Source organism: Pagrus major, chromosome 17 (genome assembly GCF_040436345.1).
Source record: "Pagrus major chromosome 17, Pma_NU_1.0".
NCBI classification, from domain to species: Eukaryota; Metazoa; Chordata; class Actinopteri; order Spariformes; family Sparidae; genus Pagrus; species Pagrus major.
Window position 1 is genome coordinate 29,787,532 of NC_133231.1, and position 24,552 is coordinate 29,812,083.

Here is a 24,552-nt window from a genome sequence, read left to right on the forward strand (position 1 = left end):
ACTAAAGTTGTCTAATGAATGTATTGGAGTAAAAAGTACAATATATTTACCTCCAAAATGTAGTGGAGGGGAAGTATAAAGTAGCAGAAAATGGAAATATGATGGAAGTAAATGTAACCAGTGGCATTCCACCACTGTAGACAAACACATGACTCTCTACTTTCTAATTGATGTCATCCTCTCTCCTCCTGCCTTTCTTTGTAGTCAGCACTAGATGGCAGTGCAGGCCCTGGAATTGCAATACTGAAATTGAATGAATGGGATCCTGTAGAGCTAATTGTAGGGAAAATCCCTTTTCGCCCTCCTCTCAGGAGGGAGATCAGAGTTCAGCTACAGAACTGTCCTCCTCAAGGACACTGCAGCAGTATGGTTACCAGCTCCTCAGCTTGGATCACAGACAGAACAGCACATCACAGCATTTCAAAAATATTTTTTGAACTCAAAGTTTTAGGTTTCATTTGTCTTAGTGAACCAGATTGCTCCCGTGGACATGAAGAATGTCCTTTTTGCTCTAGATGACCAAACCGAAAGCAGCATCGTATGAACTGACAGAGTCGAGATTAAGCTTTAATCACAAGAGGAAAAGAAGAAAAGTCAAACAGCTGAACTCAAGAACTAAACTGTAGAAATGGTGTAAAGGCATCCACTTCCAGATTTAATTTGCAAAATGTAAAAGAAACATGAAATGTTGCTTTGATGTTTGGCATTTCCTTTGTATTTACTTTGCTTTATCGCCAGTTGTCTGTACTGAACGGTCTTAATGCTTTATCTCAAACATAAATAAATTAATCTAAACAGTCTTTAACTATATCAAGAAAAGAAGACTGAAATATTAACAGAATTAGGTTATTTTTTAAAATTAATTAATCAACCTAAAATTAAATCTTTTTTGTTTGTTTCAATTCTTTATTTTGAGGATAGTTGAGAACATTTTACCAGCTACAAAGAAATACTCTGGTACTTACAGAGAGCTTTCAAAGTCTGCCATACATGAACAGCACGACTTGAACTCATTCCTTCACTTTTTGTCTCATTTCATTCCTCATTTGACCGTTGTAGATGCACATTTAATTTGACATTGTAGATACAGGAGAAATTGCTTCATTTGTCTCATCGTCGTTAAACTCAGATGAGCTGTTGGGAATAATCTGAGAGTGTTTGAGTCGGGGAAGCTGTTTCCTCACTGTTTCACACAGTTTACACGAAAATGAGCTGATGTCACGGTTGATTTGCTGGTGGAGCACACACACACACACACACACACACACGCTTGTAATCATTTGCAGACACATGCAAATGTACAAACAAATACAGAAATGTATATATATCCATACACACACACACACACACACACACACACACACACACACACACACACACACACACGCACACTTGTTTACTGACTACAGAGTGATGGTCATAATGTCGAATGTCTGAAAGTGTGTGTGTGTGTGTGTGTGTGTGTGTGTGTGTGTGTGTGTGTGTGTGTGTGTGTGTGACAGCACTCTGCTCTCCAATATTTAAAGTGTGCGTTTGGAAAGCCTTGAGTGTGTGTGTGTGTGTGTGTGTGTGTGTGTGTGTGTGTGTGTGTGTGTGTGTGGGAGTGTTTTTGCAAGTCGTGTCTGCTCTTACACGTGAGTGCGTGTGTGTGTGTGCGCGCGTGTGTGTGTAGGTCTATAATAGCAGCCATTTAGCAGTGCTGTAGGCGCTGTAATAGCAGCTCTGTACTAATACTGCTCTAATAGCTGGGCTGCCTTTGGGTTTGGGTCACATTCAGGCCACACACACACACACACACACACACACACACACACACACCCACACACACACTGTGAGCCTAGACTTGCCTTTTCAAGCTTTGGTCAGACGCATATAGATACACACACACACACACACACACACACACACACACACACACACACACACACACACACACACACACACACACACACACTTTGAGCCTGGACTCGCCATTTCAAGCTTTGGTCAGACGTATATGGATACACACACACACACACACACACACACACACACACACACACACACACACTCACGTAATCTCACACAGACACATGTACATACACTCATGCACAAAACAATTTGGCCCATACTCCCTGGTTCCCAAGCGTGCATGGACACACACATTCACATGTACCTACACACTCGGAGACGAGGCTCTGCCCACTGCAGTGTGCGGCCAGCCTCTGTGCTTTGTTGGCTGCTCTGTGTGCTTGTTCAACATGTCTTATTAATGACACTAATACAGGCCGTTTCCTCCGCTGTGTCTGAGCCGCGGCGCTCTCATACAGACCTCTTTGACACGTTATACCTGGGTGTGGGCGTGTGAAATTACACGTGCGCAGTTGCTATTATGGCACAGCCTGGCTCTCATTTTCAGTACGTAGCACTTTTCTTATTATTGATGATACAGTGCCGTGTCAGGCTGTCTGAGTGTGTGTTGTTTTGACCCCGCCGCTGCTTTTCACGGTGGGAAACGACCACCAGACACCTGACAGATCTGTTAAGTGTTTGTCTGGGAGGAAAGGTCAACTCCTCAGTTATTCTGCTGTTTTTGGAGTCCCGAGCAGCCAAAGCATGTTTGTATTTAATTCAAGACTCATAAAATATGTTGTCATTTACAGCCGCCTAAATCAGATGAAAGTAAAGGTGGTTTCAATTTTTAATTTAATCCTTTTTTTTAGCCCCCAGAAATGTGAAGAATCAGATTCAGGGTAGGATAAAAAGAAGACACAATATAAGGACTCATAATAGACCATCTTATTGTTCAGAGACACAGTCATCACTATAATTGGGTAGCGTTTCAGTACTTCCAGAAATTTTCCACATTAAGGACACTTACACTAACAAACACAGCAGACACTCGTAATCGCAATCTGATGCCAATCTCTCTATCAAAACAAAACAAAAGACGTTAGTAGCGTGGGATCATGGGAGTTGTTGTCTTTATTGTTAAACAACCACTGTTGCTGATTAAATCTGTCTACGTTACTCACGTAGGAGCTCTCGCAGTTACTTCAAGGGGGGCTGCCAAAGTTTCATAACATTTTATAAGTTTTCATTTTTTGCAAAAATGTAAATGTGTCTTAAAATACACATACACAGCAAATATATATATATATTACACAACATTGGTAGTCGATGGTTCTGCAAACATGTGAGCAAGCTAAACTATTTACCTAATGCTAAATCAGTGTGTGGCATATACCCTTAAAAGTAAGTAACGCAACCAACAAAAGCCACCAATCAGAAGTGGACAGTGTCATGTGAGAAGTTGGGTGTGGTCCATAATGACACGTTATTGAAACATATTGGCCAATTACCTGAATTCTTATCCCAGGTTTACAGAAATTGTTGTGTGGTGCGTTAAAGTGAATCATGTTGTAACTTTTTGTCTACTGCTGTAGACTTAGCCGCTATAGTTGTTGACCCCTGATATAGAGTTTTACTTACGTTACGTTTCGTTTTGTTCGCGAACTACCTTTCTCACTCTCTGACTGTCTCTTTAGTTAGTAAGTTATAGCAGCAGGCGGCCAATTGAAACGTACCCTTACCTTGCATCAAATTACAGATTTCTCTGGGTTTAACATTGTTGGAAACGTAAGCACACAACTCAACCAAATATAGAACAAAGGACAACATTTCTTTTAGACATACACTGATGCATGACTGTAAATCCACCCGTATACAGACACACACACACACACACACTCTGCTGCAACATTTGCTGTTGGTTCATCATGACACATTGTATTATGCACACTTCAGGGCGTGTCTGCGGTGTGAGAGACCTTGTCCTTCAGCTTGTTAACGGCCACCCTGAACTCTACTCATCACTCAGACACACACACACTCTCACACACACATGTTTACACAGAATAGGTGTGTAGGAGTGTGCGGCTTTTCTGTCTAAATCCTTGGTGATAGATGTCGAGCGTGTATGTGTGAGTGTGTGTGTGTGTTGCGCTGTAGGTGGCTGTCTCCCTGACCTCTAGTTGATGGCAGTGTGAGTTTTAATAGCGCGCTGAGGCCTAATTATAGTTCTCTGGTCACACAGCCCCACTGCTTTATGGCCCTGTGTGTTGCTGTGTGTTTGTGTGTGTGTGTGTGTGTGTGTGTGTGTGTGTGTGTGTGTGTGTGTGTGTGTGTGTGTGTGTGTGTGTGTTAGGGCTTAGTATGTCCTACACCAGGCCTTTCCTAACAAACACACACTCTTGTACACATTCATACCCGGAGCCAGGTGTGTGTGAATGTGTGTGTGAATGTGTGTGTGTGTGGAGGTGTTAATGGAGATATCAGATTCAGCCAGAGGGAGAAACACACCTCGCAGCACAACACGACATCGCGGCTGAAATGAAACAGAAGCCATGACTGTCGTTCAGGATCGTTGGTGTTTGTATTTAAACACTCAAAAAGTTTGAGACAGCAGAGTCAGAGCCGTCAGAAAACAGAATATGTAACCCAAAAAAAAGTAATACCTTGTTAGTTAACAGTAAGTCTGCTTTCACACGGCTGAACAGTTTGGCCAAATTAGATTTCCTTTGCTGCAGAAGAAACAGACTTTATAGACCCCAGCTGGACTGATGTAGTTTCTGAAGAATCATGAATGTAAAGCCAAGTGAAGGTCTCATCATGCTTCAAACACGTAAGATGGTTGGCTGTGCAGTCCATGTCTTATTCAGGCAAAAGTGTACATGCTGTTCCCAATGGTGGAGCTAAAAGTTTGTTGTCACAAGGTCAATCAATCTACAGATGAGGATTATGAAACACACTTCAAGACAGTCTGGCCTCTTTTCTGCATTAATGGTGTTGCATTTGATTGTAAACATGAAAAGTGAAGTTGTTTTGCAAGAAATGGAGAAGGAGAGCTCGGGAAAGAAGTTGAAACTCTGCCTACTTTCACACCTTCACACACATGACGTAGGAGACTTTTTGCAATTTAAAATATTTTTTTATTACTGATTAATATGTCAGTTTTTTTGATTGATTATTTAGATAAAAATGTAAAAAAAAGAAATATCCATCAAAACTTCACAGAATTTAAGGATGATTTTTTCAGATTGCAGAGATATGTATTTTACAGTTCAATAGAACACAGAAAAGCTGCAACCAGCAAACATTTTTCTTTTTTACTTAATTAATGACGATCAATTATCTTAGTTATTGTTAATCTGACATGTTAATTGTTGTGTGACCTAGGCTGTGTAATATGGAATTTACCATGACAGCTGTTTCATTAATTGTCATATACTAAAGAAAAGATGGGACTTTTGGATTTAAGCCAATCACCTGCCAGGTCGAAACGTCAAGTCAACTTTGTGTACCTTTGGATATTCAACAGTTTCATCCTTTCAAAGATTAAATCAACAAACTGTATCTCCAAGAAGAAAATTATGTAGCCAGCAACCAGTAACTTTGTGCATAGAGGATGGGGACATATCGTCCATTGTTCCCAAGTGATTCTTTGAGGGATAAAAGTAGCCTAACTGAATCGTCTCCATTGCCCCCCTCTCTCTCAGGTCACCACTCCCTGTGTATCCAGTCTATGGAAGGGATGCTGATGTTCTTCGAGCAGGACAGCTACTCCTTTGGCAGGTTCCTCCCTGGTTTCCTGCTGCCGGGCCCGCTGGTCTACAACCCCAGAACAGACAGCTTCCTCACGGTTTCCTCTGCACGCCAGCTGGAGAGCTACAAGTAGGTGTTTTTATAAAGCCGTCTTAAATATTCTGCCGGTATCATCAATAATGTGTCATGCTCACTAGATCATGGCTGAAATATAAGTACACACCGCTTTGCAAGTGCTGCTGTGTAAGCTGAAGCAGCTATGAAGTTATTTGAGGTCACCTGGTTTAATGTCCTCAGTATCAGCTGCTGATGGTTAGCGCTGACTAATGCTTCACCATCTTAAAGTCATCTGCTCTCACTGCAGAGCTCGTCTGGAAGGACCAAAACAGATAACACTCACGCACACACAGTATGATCGGAAAGTACCTCACTTTAATGTAAGCACACGCACACTTCTCATTTCCCTCTGGCTGAGGCATGGAGGGCTTTTAGAAGTCTTACAGACTGTGTGGGTGTATGGTGTGTGTGTGTGTGTGTGTGTGTCATGCTCTCCAGCTGTTTGTTATCTGGATGCCCCCCACTGGTATCAAGAGATTCTCCAGGCTAGAAACACTGACTTCACTGCTCTTTTCGGAGACAAACACAGTAAATTACACTAAGAACCTTTAAGTACACGACAGCACTGCATTACTTATAGCAACAAGCTTGTTATTTCAATTACAGTGTGCAGTATATACACCCCCCCCAACTAACATGTCTGGTTTACGTGGATTTATTTTAAAAGTAGCTGTAGTAGTAGTACTGCTCCTTAATGTTCATGTTTTAAATAAATCATCTGATCTGATCTGAGAAAAAAGTCATTCCAGTGAAAGCTGCTCACCTGCCTTAGTCCAGAGACACTAATATCTGTCCCATCAAACCCTTTTTGCTGAGGGTAAACTGAGGCACAGCTAAAGCACATTATGAAATGAAAGACCCCCTTCTCCTTGTAGACGCAGCCAAGAAGAAACACCTTCAAATATAAGGGACTGACATCTAAATGCAGCGATCTCGGGCAACATGTCAACAATACGGTTTGGCCATTCGCACCATTCCATGAAAAGAGCAACAGCAGTCATATTTTATAATGTGTGCACAGCATAATTGGTATGGTAAAAAGCCTTTTTTACATTGATGAAGTGTGGGAGGTTTTCTGGCTCTCACAAACTGTAATAAGAGGCTGTCGCCTTACTATAGTCTGTGAGAACTGTAGTTTTCTTGTATTCTTATGATACTTAAAACAGCGCTCAGTTCATCCACTTTAGTCATTGTGACATTAGTTACATTTATTTTTTCTATTCTATCTTCATTCATGAGTTAGGTATTTGGTTGTTTGCAGCAATCAAACACATTTATTACTACATGTGTTTACCTGCTGACCCTTTAATTCCACTTTGTGCTGCATTTTAATCAGTTATTCATTTTGTTTTCTGTGGCCGTGACCAACTGGGAAGGTTGGTGGTATTACTTGTGTCTTTTCAATCACTGACAAATGAAATTATGGCGAACAATAGCATCGATGCAAGCAGTCACCACAAACTTTGGTGATAAAGATAATGAAGTTCCTGTGGTTGCTTCACAATAAAAGCTTTTAATATGAAACAAGAGCAGCAGGAAGTTAATTAGCTGTAACTTGGCACAGCAGATGGACCTCCAACTGATGGGTTGATGGTCCATTTATTAAAAGAAACGTTACCATCGACTCTAGATCAGCTACGATCAGCACTGGGAGACTAAGCTAAATATGTCTCTGGGTGATGTTTAGATCTATTTTAGATGTAACGGATATTTATTTTGTCGTTATGTATGCTCAGATTTCTACAGCGGAGTATTGTACATTTGATTCTGTGCAAAATCACCCAGTATTCACTTTTCCCAGGACTCTGCTTGATATATATCATCTATCTTACGACACTCTTAAAGGGTCAGTACACCCAAATTACAAAGACACATTCTGACTTACATCTTGTGGTATCTCAGCATGCAGATCCACATCTCGGGAAAGATCCTGACGAGAGAAACTTTTATACAACCAGGCACTGATGTGTTATGGCTATGACCGACTTTTATATATATATATTCCATATCAGATGACGAGGTCAGACCTTCACTGACTGTTTTACATTTAATATCAGATGACTGGTCAAACTGTTCTGCCCGGCTCAGTTTATTTAGCCTGTTGGACCGTCTGCTGCCCTGATGAATGAGAGCTTGATTTGGTCGTGTGTGTCTGTGTGTGTCTGTGTGTGTCTGTGTGTGTCTGTGTGTGTGTGTGTGTGTGTGTGTGTGTGTGTTGGCGTCTGCTTTGAGATTTTAGTTTGTGTTTATCTATGACACCGAGAGAGCATATGCATGTAGTGTGTGTGTATGTATGTGCTTGTGCGATGTATATGTTGAAGTTAAATGAGCGTGTTTGTTTGTGGAGTTTTTCAGAGAGATCTTCTTTCATATAAATGAGAACACTGTTTCCTCAACCTCAGTGTCCTTCACTCTACATGATGACTGATACCGCCCACACACACACACACACACACACACACACACACACACACACACACAGAGTCAGGCCCTACCCAAACTTTGTCCACACATCATGCTCACCACAAACACTTTTTAAATGGCAAACAAAAAATTCTGGTTCCCAAGTGTGTGTCACTGCCAGTGGTGTGTGTGCGCGACTTGCTCTCCCTCCTCATATGTTAGGCATGCAGGGGGATAATCAGATTTTTGTGGTTTTTCAGTTTTTCTCTCGTAACACACAGCGCTTTGTGTGATTTCTACCCTCTTTCATAATACTTAAATCAACGTAACTTCTGGCGAATGGAACCGAACACACACAGTCACACACACACACACACACACACACACACACACGCATGTACAGTTTTAATTCATTCACGCTACCTCATACCCCATCATTAATAAGACATCGAAGTGAAGGGTGGAATAGAAATATCAAAATAGAGTCAAAGAATACGAGTTATTTTACAGTGTTGTTTTAGTATTATTAGCTTGAATTTAATCCATTCGCTCAGGCAGGAGTCGCCCTGTCGATCCACTGAGTGCTGCTTTAAAAGCTTAAAACCACTGACATGTTTAATATATTTTTTAGTCCATTTTCTTCCCCGGGAAATGGTCACGGTGTGATGAAAAGGTTTCTTTACTGGCAGTCATCCATAAAGCAGCTCGTTAGCCTGCTCGCCGTTTCTCATAGAAGCTCAGCGGGTACGGCTACTGTATGGATGAGTTCAAAACTATAAATCTTGTGTTGTATCGCAAAAAATCAAAGTTTAGAACACTTCATTTGCTGTTTTATACTCAATGTTATGAGGAATTAGCGTCATTTTGAGGGCTGCATATGATAATCAGCTTTAACTCCTTATCCAGGTGTGTAACTGAAATGCTGGTCAGGCAATTATTGCTATGCTTTAAAGTATGGTCAATAACTGGATGATGTATATAGTACCAGAACTGTTCTACTTTCATAATACATACTAATTAGTTCTGAGTTGGTATGTTCACACTTAATGCATGAAGAACAATGTGGCTAATCACACCGAGACACGACGATAGAAACCCGTCACCAGCAAAACTGTTGTGTTCATGCTGAATGGTGCCCCTGGCATACGCTCCTCTTGCGCCGTCTGTTGCCTTTTCACAGCAGTTTTTAGAAGTTGAAATACTTTCAACATTTTAGCACAGGCCTCAGAGTCGCAGCTCCGCAGCTCCACAGCTCCACAGGCACACTATGCTGTTTTACCCCAAACATGCTTTTCCAAGGCATTTTTGGAGCAGGCGCACCTGTAGCGATGAAACTCTGTGTGATCAGAGCCCAAGGCTAATCAATAAAGACACGAGTCTACAGCCACTCTTGCTGTTTAACGAAGCTCCCTAACTTTTTTTGAATCAGGGTTGTATTCACCCTGTTCACCAGCTTGATTTAGCATGCCAGCATTCACCTTGCTAAACACAAAATACAGCTGAGGCTGACGGGAATGTTGTAAACTTCGAGATGTCATTCTGCTGGTGGCGGTCGATGAAAACTCAGGGGATCACCAAGGTCATTAGGATTCATCCTCTGTTAACCGTGATTTATAGTAAAACATTTCAGGGCCGTCCATGCAGTAGACACTGCCTTCCCCTCATGCTAAAAAGTAATTATTGTCATAATAAAAATGCTTTACGTTTGAATCTGCTGTTGATGTTCACTGTTGGCTCACAATGCAATGCACAGAGGAAATGGAGGAGCCACCCACGGCTAAAACAAACTCAAATAAATTTCATATGGTGGTGAGACAGCTTGAGAAAGATATTGGAAAACTGAAAAAAAAAAAAAATGAATCACTCAATATTTGGAAAAACACTTTACTTGGTCTTTACGGTTGTAAATTGCAAGCAATGCCCTTAATCTGGCAGCCATATTGGATTATGGCCCTTACGATTTAAGATAGATTTCAGACCTGTCTGCTTTGATTAACGGCAGGTTTGTGATCCAAATATGTAATACTGAGTGAGAAAACTGTGAGTGGATAAATCAGCAGAAATGTAGTGTTTGGGCTGCGGTTCGGAGCCAGGCCGGTCTGAGGTTGGACCTCTCTGTTCATCCAGGTGTTAGAGGAGGTGGATAGATTCCTGCCAAGCTGCTTCGACTGCCAGCGTCTTACTGGAAAACTCCTGATGCTGAAGAGGCCAAAATCAACTGACCACAGATCAGTCCGACCACTTTATCCTCAGCCAGTTGCCAACAGCTCGCTGATTAAAACTGATAGACCGCAGTTCCGGGGAACAGCAGGTCAGCAGCTTGTTGACGGACCTGACAGAAGCTGTAAAAGAGATGGAGAATATAAAACGCTAGCTGTGGATTTTGTTAATGATGAACATGTTATACGGTGTTCGACTATATTTAAATGTTAATAAATGATGTGTACTCGGATTTCTGCCCTGGCCTCAGAGAGGGAATTTCTCTCAGGGTGTTGCTGTGGTCTTGGGTTAGTGGTAAAAGAAGCAATAACTGTAACCAGAGAGTCATTTACTCACGTTTTTAGACTGGCTGTGGAATATCTGAAGGGATTCTTAAATTAGAAATGCCCCCTGCACATTGCAACATTTCCTTGAGCAAGGCATTTCACTTCACCAGCTCCGACAACAGCCCGCACTGACCGACTGAATCAAAATAGAAGTAACTTATGAAGTGTTTTAAATGTACTCAAATTGACAGTATTGGACTGTGTTTGTGTAAGCAGCTGTCTCTGTCTCTCTGACTCCCAGGTATGAGACTCTGGCCGTGGCTACAGAGGCAGAGAGCCGGCAGGATCCTGACCTGCCCCTCAAGACTGGAGGCAAGAGGCTGACGGTGAGTCCTGAACACACCAGCTGCCAGAGAGACAGTCTTAAGTGTAGGAATTGTGCTGTAACTGTGTGTGTGTGTGTGGGTCCTCCTCCAGCCCGACTGGACGTTTGTCCTGGGAGAACAGGCCCTGGACCTCTGTGTGCCCTCCTTCTCGCACTCCTCCGCCTCCATCTTTGTTCTGGGGGAGAGGAACCTCTACTGTCTGCGCGACAACGGCCAGATCCGCTTCATGAAGAAGCTGGAGTTCAACCCCAGCTGCTTCCTGCCCTACACCTCAGGTAAAACAGGATGCTGAATCTCTAGTGCAGGTCTTAAGTAGCTAACTCTAAAGGGATATTTCCCCTTTACAGTCCTCATGTTATTCTTGTCCAGCAAGCTATTCATTCAGCTCCACTCCTGCACACCCGATCCAGTTAAGGACTTAAATACAGATTGGCTGAGTAGTAGAGGCAGATCTACCAGGCTCTTAACTCGATGTGTAAGAGTAGATTGAAAAAGACTGAAGCGAAACCTAGAGGACACAGAAATAGGAGGGGATAAAGGGATGGCAGTGATATATTTGAAAGCTGTTTTCACCTGTAGAAACACAAAGTTTATGTGTTATCATCACTGTTCACAGAGAGAAAGAGGTCAAAGAGGATGCTAAGTCATTCTTAAGGAGTGCTCACACTTCTTTTCCCTTAGCATTTGCCAGTAAATCATCTGTAAGACAATGTCCAGCAACTAAAACCTTCAAAAACAGCAAGTTCTCAGGAAACTGAGGACAGCCACTGCAGGGATACTGTAAAATTAGCCGATGTGGCACTGGTACGGCTCTGATGTGTTCAATCTGGAGTGAAGAAAAGGGCAGCTACACAAAACTCAGCATGCATCAGTGCACATGCCTCAACCAAAGTATTGAAAATAAGTGAACAAAATACACAAAAACAAAGTATTCTGCGCAGTGGCCCAGTGCCACACGACTGGCTCTGCAGGAAGCTGGGTTTGGCACAGCAGGATGGAATAACTGGAGCAGCTCTGCTGTATGCATTAGAACAAAAACTGAACGGAGTATTGAAAATACTATAGTATATAAACATATGGTGCAAGATGAATGGATAACATAATAAATACAGATATATACAGTAGACTGATAGATAGAACATATGATGTATTAATACTGCAGTGAATACCGTGTGTGACCATACCTGGTGATTTTTCAAAGACACTGAAGTCAAACTCTTTCATAGATCTTTAAACAAGGCTGTTTTCTTATTTCATGAAAAGTAACATTTTGTGGATTATGGTGTCGATACAGGATGTAAATCACTTACAGAAAAGCGTTAAATGTGGCAAAAAGTTCACGTCCAAACTGCAGCGAAGACGAAGCAAAGCGGACAATACAGTTTCTTGACAAGCAGGATATTGATATCATAGGCTCGTCTCTACATGTGGTAAATTAGCACAGCCACAGATCTGTAAAGGATTTCAGACTTGAACACCTCTGCCTGTCTTCACCTCTGATAGGAACAGAGACAGATTAGGGACCATGTGTAATGTGACGATTGTGCAGCTGTGTAGTAACTCAGTTTTCTTCTGATGAAAATGCATTGCATCTGAGGCAAGAAGCACTGCTGCTCATACACACAGCAGACACGATTTGGTTTTGTGTGTGTTACTATAATCTTACTGCGCCATCAGATATTCGAATGGTCTCACACTTCTCTTCCAGTTTGAGAGGGAGGCAAACAGAACAAATTGTGGACTCCAATGTGACCTTTACCAGCACTCCCATTATTCAATAATTAGCGATTACAGTGCAGTTGTATCAAATTGCAGCTTGATTGCGGCAATTTAGAAAAGAAGACGTGAGGACAAACACAGAAATGTGCACACACACATTAGTTTTAGGGTTCCTATTATTTCTATCCTCCTGGGATGTCAGATATACTGATATTGATGATAACAGTGTCATTTACAAATTGAATTTTGATATTGTGTTGACAATACACATATAATAATAGCCTATAATTAATACTTTGCCTCTTAAATCATTTCAGTTTCTTTCTGTTCTCGCTTTGTCATAGTTTTTTGTGGTCATGCACCTTATCGCTGGTTCCCATCTGTCATAAATGGAAAAAATCATTAAGTATAACTGCTATGGTCTTCTTAACCTCCCTAACCTTGTACTCTGAGTGTAATTCATTTGCAAAAAAGGAGACAAAACACATGAATACCCAAAGTTAAAAATGAATTTGACTTGTTGCATTTCTTTTCTAAAATTTTCTATAGATATCGCAAGTATTTGTGTCATGAGCACCTGATATTCTGAAAGCCTGAATTCATTCAGACATTTCATGCCTCTTTGTGTTTCCGTCTCATCAGTGTGTTCCTCAGCAATCTTTGTGATCGGCCAAGGTTGCATGTTACTACAGTAGACCAAGTTTTACCCTAAAACAGCATCACTATCTTTGTTTCTACACACTTTATTTAACGAGGAAGCTGAGGACAAAAGCTTTAAACTGGCAGGCAAAGTTTTTGCTTCAACATATAATTATGAAGTAAATGTTGATTTCACAATGTAATGGCTAGAATAATATAATGGCTATAAACTCTGCTTTCACTTGGCGATTCTGTCTGTGAGTGGGCACGAAATCTCCCGGGGAAATGAAGGCATGCTGGAATGAATAAACTGCTACTCTGACGAAAACGTAAAGCGATACGGTTGTCTTTGTGACAGCAGCGCCAACAATAATACCACTTAGAAACTCTAGGGTGGGGAAAGTTGTCTGTTTCCACTTTGAATTTGTTTATTTTTTGATATAGAATAAAAAGGAGGAAAGTGGTATAACTTCTCTGCAGCCTGATTCTTATCACCGCAAGCAAAACTAATCACCCAGATATGGTCGGACCTCCAGAACGGTGCTCAAATACAGTAGAATAAAAGTTCTGTGTATAACCTTTTGTGCATGGAACAATAAACAACCTTTTTATGAGAAAGAAAAATGTTTCTGTCTGGTTGAGTTTACGCAACAATGTACCACAGAGCCGTTTCTGTGAGAGTATAACACTTGATTCGAAATACACCAGAGAGCTGACAGATGGAAAGAGAAAATAAAAAAGGACGTGAAGGATAGCGAAAAATAGACTAGGGGAAGGATCCAGAGGGGAGAATTGATGGAGGGATTACAAGAACGGCCAAGAGCTTTCGACCAATATCTGTTTTCAATTTTAGAATTAAAATATCTCAGCTTTTAAAGTGCCCCTCACTATATGTTCCAGACATTATTTAGATTATTCAAATTGCTCTTGGAAATGGGCTATAAATTTCAATACATGATCTGCCAGCTCAACAAAAGGAGCTTTTATTGGGACGTGATTCCTGTCAACAATCGAAACCACAAAAAATTCCCACATGGCTGGAAGACGGCCACTCCCACGATCACTGCTGTCTTCTGCGTCCACGCTTGGTCAACAGGCCAACATTTAGTGACACTGTGACTGTCGGAGCTGCAACCCAACAATAAGAAAGATTTCTTTTATGGTGCAAGGCCATTTTGTGGATCTCCACAGAACCCTCACAGTTGTGAGTGTAGTGCAGAGGAGGACTGACAACAGTGATCTCTTGAGGGTTTCCTAACGCTTTCCTTCTGGCCTTGAGCCTCACAGCTGCCTCTGCTGGACCACTGCCCTCCCTCTCCCTGTCTACCTCCCTCTGTCTGTCTGTCTGTTTCTTTCTTTCCCAAACAACTTTATTGGCCTCAAGTTCAGCTCCTGCATTCAATCTACAAGGAGAGACTAAATCTCTTGGTTTGAAATAAAATTATATGATCCCCACTTCTAGAAACAAGACAAATGAGTGACAGATTAATTCAGATTAGGGCTCAATTGCTGACTGAATGATTTGGTGAGTATGAACATGAAATGAAACAAGAACATGCAGAAGTAGAGTTCACTCAAGAGCCAGTTAACATTTGTAAAACACTGAGATGAACCGTTGTTCGACAGCATGCAGTGGAGAGGCACAAAGGGAACATGGGTAGAGAGCATACTTGCCAACCCTCCCTGATTTTCTCAGGAGACTCCCGCTTTTCATCTCTCCCAGTTTCCTCCCGGGTATCACAATTTTCCTGCATTCCTGATTAATGTAACTATTTTGCAAATTTTCACACCTTTTCCCCCTTTTAGTTATCACAACTGTTTCTGGCACTGTACAGCGTGAAGTCTACTGTACTGTTGTGACTCACTGGAAAAAATACTGAAAAGAAGAATTCCTGTTTCTGTGGCATAGATTATTGTAATATTTTTAAAGATTTTTCTGTCTATTATGGGGGTCAAAGGCAACATGAGTCACCATTGAAAGGCTGACCAAAGTAGGCCAGTGGTGTGCACAAACTCTCTAAGGGGCAGGGACAAAGAGCAATTAACTTTACTGCTGAATATTAGTTTATGCCAGAGATTCAGAAGTTCACACCTGAGGGGCAAATTATTCTGCATTCTTTCATGAGAATAAAAAGTCAGATTTAAAGCTAGTAAAAATGCGGTTTTCAGTTTTTCAAAGTCACCAGAATCCTACCTGTTTTTAGAGGTCTCAAGGTTGGCAAGTTTGGGAGAGAGAGAGAAAGAGAGGGAGAGGGAAGGGATTGACATCCAACAATTGTCCCTGGCTGCAACCAAACAGAGAACAGTACCTGGTGTATGTCTGAGACCACCTTTTCTCCTCCAAGCAATGATTACAGACACTTTGAGTAAAGGAGAGAAGAAAAACGAGGATTGGAAAAACTGAAATGCAGGACGAGTGGAAAGTGAGAGTGAAACTAGGGACAGAGCGTTGAAAAATAAAGAAAGTGGATAAAAGAGAGGGGTAGAAAAATCAGGTGAGGAACAAGAGAGAGCATATGTACCGCCAGATCTTCGTTGGCGTGTCCGTATTTTATCCATTTCTACCACTGTGTTCCCGATTGGTAATTTCTTCCATTAACTTTCATACAAAACAAATGGGTGTTTCTCAGTTTCTATGTGGCATATGTGTCATGGGATCTGGCAACCCTGCATGACCCATGCTCTCACATCATTTTGTTTACTCTATTAATCCGTGTTGTGGGGATATATGAGGGCGAATGCGTTGAGAGTAGGCCATTTGTCTTTACCCTCTCTTTTTCACAGCCTGAAAATGTTGGCAGGTATGAACGAGGAAAAGAAAAAGAGGTCCAAAGAGAAGAGAAAGAAAAGAGAGTGTGTAGTTAAGAGTTGTAGATTGAAGAGTAACAGAGGAAAGGATAGAAAGAAAGAAGCTAATGCTCGGCTTGAGCATGACGGCAGAACGTAGATCAGACCTTTATAATTAGGTTGTAATTATAATGCTGATGCTGAGATAGAAGGTGTGTGTTTGCTTTGATGTGGCACCAACACACACTCTGTCATTTTGACCCCTGCGCTGTGCCACCCTGCTGACCGCTGTTACCATATTCTAACTCGTGTATTCAACTGTGTGTGTCAGGCGTGTTTGTTTTGCGTGTGGCCGTCACCTCAGATCTCTCTAGGTGGTAACTGCGCCATTGGTGGGATGGACTGGACATTTGTGTGTGTGTGTGTGAAACATAAGTAGTAGAACATAAATAGTATTTATATTTAATGTTTCAAGCCGTGAGTCACAGGAGAAAGTGTATGTGTGACTTTAGTTATATATACACCTATAAAAGCTGACCTTGTCTTAAAATGAAAGATTCTAAATGACAAAATTTTATATACAAAACAGATGTGAGATGTAAAGAGATGATTTTTTTTTCTGTACAGGAGAGAGCAAGTGGCACTCATCTTTAAGGGCAATGCCACCCACCACAGGAATTTGTTATTTCTGTACTCTGTGGTTGGATTTGTGAATATGCCCGAAGCTAAAAATCTGAGACAAAACCCTCGAATTTGTGCTGCCATGAAACTGAGGCTGGGTTTCATAGCAGCATATAAGTCAGTAAGTGGACTCATGACATTAAAGTGAAGTTTATATTGGAGTACCTCTAACTTCTAAGGTATGAGGTGGATTTTACACCTCATTTTTTTGTGATCATTTATTATTTTATCACTTTGTTTTTAAGGTCATTAACGCAACTTGTTACGAACAGTTAACATGAATATGGTCTTTTCTTCTGGTTTTATTTAGTGACCGATGGCACGACCAACCTGTTGATGGGTAACCACACCAACATGCTGCTGATTTACCAGGATGTGACTCTGAAGTGGGCAGCCCAGCTCCCCTTTGTGCCCGTGGCCGTTCGCATCGCCAACTTCCCGTGAGTACCACCTCCATCAAAACACATCTGATGTCACAGTTTCTCTCTGAGATAAGTTTGAGAACCTCTTTAGGGTGACTGACAGTGGGAACCAAGACACATTTCTCTGGAACCCCTTCATCAAGGAGTCCTTACTGCAACCTCAGGAAGGATAGGCTAATATTATTAAATCATATATTCTATCTAGTAGATGTAAAACACTTAATACTTACAGTATTCCTTTGGCTGACCTCTTCAGTCAGCATTCTTCTCCCTTTCCCCTATCTGCTTGTTGGAGTTTCCAAAAATCAACCCCTGAGAATGGCAAGTTTTCAAACACTGACCTAAGCCGGCAGCTCTTACCATTTCCTTTGCGTGGATTTAGCCATATTAATGCCAGGGCTCGCGTCAGAAACTGCGGATGTAAAAGTTCTTGGACCCTCCCATTGATGCAGCTCTGTGCAGAACGCCGGCTGACTGCTACCCAAGTTTGTACCGCTCTTTAATAGCTGCTGATGACGTTAGCAAGTCTTCACCAGCAGCGGCAGAGATGCAACTTCATACATGAATGAATGATTTATTCTTCTTCTCTGGCAAATGCAACACATCGCCCCGCTCATGCATTTAGAGCTTAACAAGCTTCTCCCAGCTACAACAGAGAAACTCCGTCAAAGGGGCATAAACATGCTGTTAGTGGCTGTTAAAGCTCCACCCGGCTCCCTGTCTTTACACCCGAAACACAAGTTTGTTTCTCAGTGTTTTTTTCCACCCCCACTATGGTGCAAGTGTTTCTCTAAATGGAGTTTTGCTCTTTGAAGTTTTATCTCACAGGAACCGACAAATCACACAACGCATGGACACACATGAGAAGGCTTGTAGGTCTCATTTTCTGATATGATCACACACTCAGACACACTCATATGCGTGCAGGTAAATACACATATGCACAGCAGGTGTCTTGTTGTATTAATCAGCTTGTGAAATCCAGTGTGTGACAGGAAATGACCCGACAATCTCTTCCAGCTGTCCAATCAGAGCAGAGCAGGGAGGGGCCAGCTGTAGACTCCAATCGAACCACAATTTGATACAATTACAACGCAGAATACAAACATGGCTGACAAATGATGTGGTCTGTGGGTGTGTGTTTGTGTGTGTGTGTTTTAGATGCAGAAGATAGTGTGTGTCTGGGTAGCTGTTTGGTTTAGTTCAAGGCTGTGTTGTTTTAAAGCACTTGATAGTCATCGTCTTGTTTGGTGTGTGGGAGAGGAACACACACACTTACGCAGTGCTCCAGGAGTCTTTGCTTTGTTTCATTGGAGGTGGTATTAAATTTTATTACTTAATTCTGCCAGCCTCGGATTAAAGGATCAGGCTTTCTTTGGCCTTCCAAACTGTCCTCACCGACTACAAGTCCAAATTTGGACCCAATCTGAAACAGACCCGTGGAAAATCAGACCCTGGCATGCATAAATTGATGGGAGCAGCTTGAGGCACCAATAATTAACATGCAACCGCAGTTGAAAAGCAACACAGCAGTTTTCTGCAAAGTTTATGCTCTGATCCCATTGTGTCAGACAGGACACATCAAATAAAGTATACACATTATTTTCATTCAGGTACATGTGCAACCCCAGTCTGTTATAAAGAAATGCTTAAAATGTTTTGGATTTTCACCAAAAACTGACCACTTCTTTGTCAACACGTGTCCCAAACTTACACCAAATCTCCCTGAATGTTTTTGTAGCATAACGTCCCTGAAGACGGGGTTAAGCTTTTCAGAAAGAAGATGATGATCGACTCCGATAGTGGACTTAGAGGTCACCACTTTTGGATGGACCTGCAGGCTGAAATGATATGTTTTATTCAGGCTCCCTACCTATACCTCTCGTAGTATTGGTATTATATACTGTAGTCTTTCGTGTTAACACATACAGTATGCGATGTCCGTATCCACAGCAAACATCTTTGACAGCTGCTGCTGTTTCCTCTGGTCTGTTTTTTCTGTATATATTTACGATCGGCAGTAGGCCTGTCGCGATAATCAATAAATCAATTAATCTAACGATAACAAAAAATGAGGTCGATAAGTTTTCTGGGGTCGATAATTTTCATTTATCAAAGACACTGGATGTCAAGAGAGTTAACTCCAGTGCATTGATCTTGACTGATTACTCGCGGTTCCTTACTCCTCCGTGGAGTGAACCATCTTGTCAATCACTCACTCTTTGTCTGTGTGTGTGTGAGGGGGAGGGGCGGGTCTCCTGGCGTACACAGTGCAGCATGCGAGACAGGTGAGGAGTGGAGATAGAGAGAGAGAGATTTGGATGACAACATGGAGTTCGTTGCAAAGCCAAAATCAGCGGCGGATGTGTGGGAGCACTTTGGATTCAAGCCAAATGACCGCGGTGAGCAACTAAACCTGAATGAGCCAGTATGTCGCATCTGCCACAAAACGGTGTTAACCAAAAGTGGTAACACAACTAATCTGAACCTGCATTTGAAGCACAACCATCCCATGCAGTATTCCCAGCTTGGAAAAAAAACTGCTACCAAAACTACAGAGGGGCAGTCTCCGTCTTGTCGACAGGCCACCATTAGTGGTGCGTTTGCTAAGCAAACAAAATATAAGCGTGACAGTGCTAAGTGGTGCGCACACAGTGTAGTTCGCTACATTGCACAAGAAATGCAGCCCTTTAATACCGTCGAAAAGCCGGCATTTCGGCAAATGTTGTTTATTTATAGTTTCAGTGTGGTAAGGTTTTTATTTAAGTTAATTTTTTTGAGAGTCCATGTCATTCATTGTTATTGGTTGTTTTGTTTATTTATTTTGGATATTTGCAATGTCTTTTTATATAACAATTACATTTTAATTTAAAAATAAATGTTCATTGATCTTTAAAAGGGGTGAATTTGCATTTTTATAGAACATCATTATATTTGAAAAATGGTACCTAAACGACAATATTATCGTTTATCGCAATAAATTTTGGGACAATTTATCGTCCAGCAAAATTTGTTATCGTGACAGGCCTAATCGGCAGTCTTTTTTCTCGCATGTAGTGGGAACTCCACTACAGTGGGGGTTGGGGGGGAAGCTGCGTGTGTGTGTTTGTGTGCGTCAGTGAAAGTGAGAGCTATTTTTATGAACATGTGTGTTTGTGTTTCTACAGCAGTTTGTCATGTCTGTATAAATGTGAGTCTATAAACCGCTTTAGACTACATCACTTCGCTATCTGATCTCACAAAAGCGAAGTGTAAATGTAGACTAGCTGAAGTCCAATGGCTGAAAGATGGTGTGAGACACATTCTAGCCAAATGTTGACGAGGTTTAAATGCATCCGCCTCTCTGTAAGAGTTACTCCTCTCATAGTCTAATAAAACCAACCAGGAACAACATTGGGAACATTTATCTGTATATGTGAGTTAGAGTCTTTGAAGAGTGAAGACGATGAAGTTTGTCTCACTTGTAGTATATAAATACAACTCATTCATGTTTCTGTGTTGGCTTGTGGATTGTTATTAGCTAACACTTTAACCAAGACGGATTGCAATCATATTTGTGATCTGGCCAACAGAGAGGCATATATGTGGCAACGTGTAAATAAAAGTGTCTTAAATCTGTGTGTGTGTGTGTAAGTGTGTGTGTGTGTGTGTGTGTGTGTGTGTGTAGCTGAGTGTGTGAGTGTTTCCGCAGCAGTTAAAGTGAAAGTTTTATGCCCCCTCAGACACCCTCCTGTGCAGGTGTGGAGCCAGCCGCTGCTCTAGACCTGAACCCCCGGCGTGTGTGTGTTTCTGTGTGTGTATGTGTGTGTGTGTTACTACCTCAGTGGAGTGGAACTACAACACATCTGCAACCAGTTAACACACACACACACACGCACAAACAGAAACATACCTTATTGCATCACTCAGCATTTCCTCGTGCTCTCCCTCTTTCCATCTCGTTCCACATCAAAAACCAATTCTGAATTTTGCTTTGAAGGAAACAGAATGCAAACAACAAAAGGACCGCAAAGGACACACTCAGTAAAAGTACCAGATTTACATCTTGTTGAGTAAATTCCTCCTCTCTCCTCCTCTCTCTCCTCTCCTCCTCTCCTCAGGGAGTTAAAAGGAGTCGTCATCAGTCTGAGCTCTGACGGTCACCTCCTGTGCTCCTACATGGGTACGGACCCCTCCTTCTTCTCCACGCCCAAGGTGGACGCCAGGGAGGCCGACTATGAGCAGGTGGATGCTGAGATGAAGAAGCTGCAGAAGTTCATCAGAGAGGCCACCAGGACTCAGGGTAGGAGACTGCTCGTAGATTTATATATTAGATACGATTGAATTTATTACATTAATCAACAGTAGTCCACTTAAATACTTAAACAATCTCATCCCATGTTTCTGTATGTAAAACTGAAAAACTCCTGTATTGTCATTTTAGACATTCTGCCAAAAACGGACGTTGAGGAGGACCTGATTATTACAGCTGCTGTGTCTGCCAACATGGACAGTGAATCGGTAAACACATGAGACACATGCACACATTTATATATTTACAACCATAAGCACACACAGGCAGTCTCATCATTTCCTTTGTTTTCCTACAGCAAGCTCTGATCCAAGATATCGATGGTCTGACCGTCCCTTCAGTGACCATACAGGTGGGCTGTGGCATCAGTCAGTCTGAATTTCCCTGCTCTCCTTATCAACTCACCATTGTTTTCTTCCCTCTTCCCCCTGTCTCATCTTCTCCCTTTCTTTATCTTATTTCTCTACATTTTCTTTTATTATGTGTCTTGTTTTTCCCTCCCTGTCTCCCTACAATAACCTATCTTCCTCTCTCCAGGTGAAGGTGAAGGCCAGTTCTGTTGTCCAGGCCTCTAAGCTGACCGTCAGCATTCAGCCTCCTCTGGCTGTCACTCAGGACCAGTTTGTCCTGGAGCCCATGGGTGAGTGTATAGCAGCCTTTCTTTCTTTGTCTCTCTCTCTCTGTGTGTGTGTGTGTGTGTGTGTGTGTGTTCCCTTATGCAGCTGGTTTTGCGTAAGATCTTCCATACCGTCATGAAATACTTCCGTTCTTTTCCAACCTTTCTGTCACTCACTCACCCACACGTCCATGCATCCAACACACAGTTCGTCAGCTGCTCTCCTCTCCTTCATCACGTCCTCCTCCACAGTCTGAACAGACACACACATAGGGAGTGACTGAGTGAGTGAGAGGTGTGTGTGTTGGTGTGTATTTGTTCAGCCCTTATCAGCCTTTACACTGTGTGTTCTGTCGTCTGGCTGTTGGGGAGACTCGGTCACCTCGACCATTCGGCGGTAGCTTTGATCTGAATCATCCAGACACTGCGTACACACAACCTCCCGACCCCAAACACTGGTATCTGCTGTCGGCTCATTAAAAGAACATCACCCGTCCTGTAACACAGCATTTGGCATTCGCTTGGAGCTGTTACACGTCAGAATGTCCTCTGCTTCCTCTGTTTGACTCTTTCCACCTTTTGTGTGCATGTTGACGTGCAAACGTAAATTTACAGAGTGTGTAATGCAAACCATGCCGGAGGTTTTTATCAGAGGCTCCTTATAGTACCATGGGAACACACGTTTTTAAAATCTGTAGCCGCACAGGGAGTTAAACCTCTAACCCTGGCGGTGTTGGTGCCTTGCTCTGCCTGTTGCTCTACATATGGCTAACGCTGGCTGTGTCAGATCGCTCCCACAGTTTGTTTTCTGTGGTCTGAACCAAGAGGGGAGAAGTTTCCTTTGTTGCTTTCTTTGCATTTGATTTTGCTGCAAGCAGCAAAACTATAAGCAATCTGTAACTTGGAAAGAAAAGTCAAGTGATTCTTGATTAGTTTCATTATCTGAAGACTTCAACTTTCAATCCTTCAAACCTGCTGGTCTCGTCTCTCTCTTCTGTTGGTTTTCATTTGAGAACATATAGAGATGCACGATCTATAATGGGATATTGAAAAATGTATTTTATCAGCAGTTTCGGTAAAATTATAGCCGGTAAATATAGACAAACCGATTAACTGCTTAAATGGACTGAACCAGCACGTCATCAACACACTGATACAGTAGGTGGTTGGTTTGCCATCCACCAATAAACAAGACAAAGGAGAATTATTATCGGTCATCTTATCCGTATCTGCCGTGAAAAAACACTTAATTATCGGTTTCTAGTTTACGATGTTCTGCTTTTCAAGCTGCCAGATGTTGACATGTGTCCATGTTTCCCCAAGTTTTTTTGCATTTTGTCATCATTTTTTTGCAGTTGTGTGCACGTCCACCAGATTTCAAATGCCTTTGTTCTTCTCAGCAAAACAAACTAAACTGAGGTTGTTTCATGTTCAGTGAGCTGCAGTGAGCTGGATGATTTAAAGTGAAGACTGAAATCATCATAACATCCATCAATCATCACCAACAACCATTTCACCTCTGTGGTGTAAATGAGATGTTGCACAAAACTGTCATATCCTCTCGCACCGAAACAATGCCTCCTTTGAAGATGGTGCTGCTGCATGAGGACAAGCCATGTCCGCGGTCTGACAATACACAAATGCAACTAATCATAAACTTTATTTATCTAACACTTTTCAAAGACAGAAGCGCTACACAGGCATAAAAACAGAACATACACAGAGCAGTTACATAATTAAATGCACACAAGAGGAAATAAAAACATAGATAACAGACAATGAATTAAAATCCTGAGAATAAATAAATGAATGAGACCATATAAGAAGAAGACTTTAGCTAAAAGCCAATTCATGAAAAATTAGTTTTTAAAAGAGTTATAAAATATCTAACTATGCAGATCTAAGAGTGCGAATAAGAGTGTCATTAGTTAAAAGGTCATTGATGTAAGTGGGGGCAAGGCCGATCGGTGATTTAAAAACAAGTGTGTGTGTAGTGGCTTTGTTGTTTTCACCACCTGACTCGAACGTGAAATTGAAGATCTACGTTTTTGAAGTTTTTTCTTCTAAAACCATCATTTTAGGTGTCAAGTTGTTGCTTTCATCTAGAGCGACTTCCCATAATTGCATCTGTAGAATTGATTTAAATTCTTCTTTTTTTATCTACACCACAGAATGGGATATTTGTCTTGACACAACAGGAATGTTATTGCTGGACCTCCTGGTTTGGTCGGAATTTTGCAATTTACAGTTTAGTACAAACCAAAGACAGTCAAATCATCCTGCAGTCACCATCATTATCATTACGAGGGTGTAAATCCCACGAGAGATGATTCAGTACAAAGTCGTATTTCAAATACGCTGCCACAGATCATACTGACGTGGTGCGGATGGTGTCGGCAGTCATTTTTTTGAAGCCATGTAC

At 41.7% G+C, this 24,552-nt stretch overlaps 1 protein-coding gene across 1 annotated transcript in view; it reads left to right on the top strand.

The window, feature by feature from the left end:
- bbs9 (Bardet-Biedl syndrome 9) overlaps positions 1-24,552 on the top strand; it is a 165,215-nt gene that overhangs the window by 10,097 nt on the left and 130,566 nt on the right. Inside the window, exons 6-13 of the mRNA XM_073485538.1 lie at positions 5,538-5,712; positions 10,891-10,975; positions 11,067-11,250; positions 17,112-17,241; positions 21,324-21,505; positions 21,647-21,723; positions 21,813-21,866; positions 22,052-22,154. Coding sequence (XP_073341639.1) covers positions 5,538-5,712; positions 10,891-10,975; positions 11,067-11,250; positions 17,112-17,241; positions 21,324-21,505; positions 21,647-21,723; positions 21,813-21,866; positions 22,052-22,154 — 990 coding nt within the window. The remainder of the gene's footprint in view (positions 1-5,537; positions 5,713-10,890; positions 10,976-11,066; positions 11,251-17,111; positions 17,242-21,323; positions 21,506-21,646; positions 21,724-21,812; positions 21,867-22,051; positions 22,155-24,552) is intronic.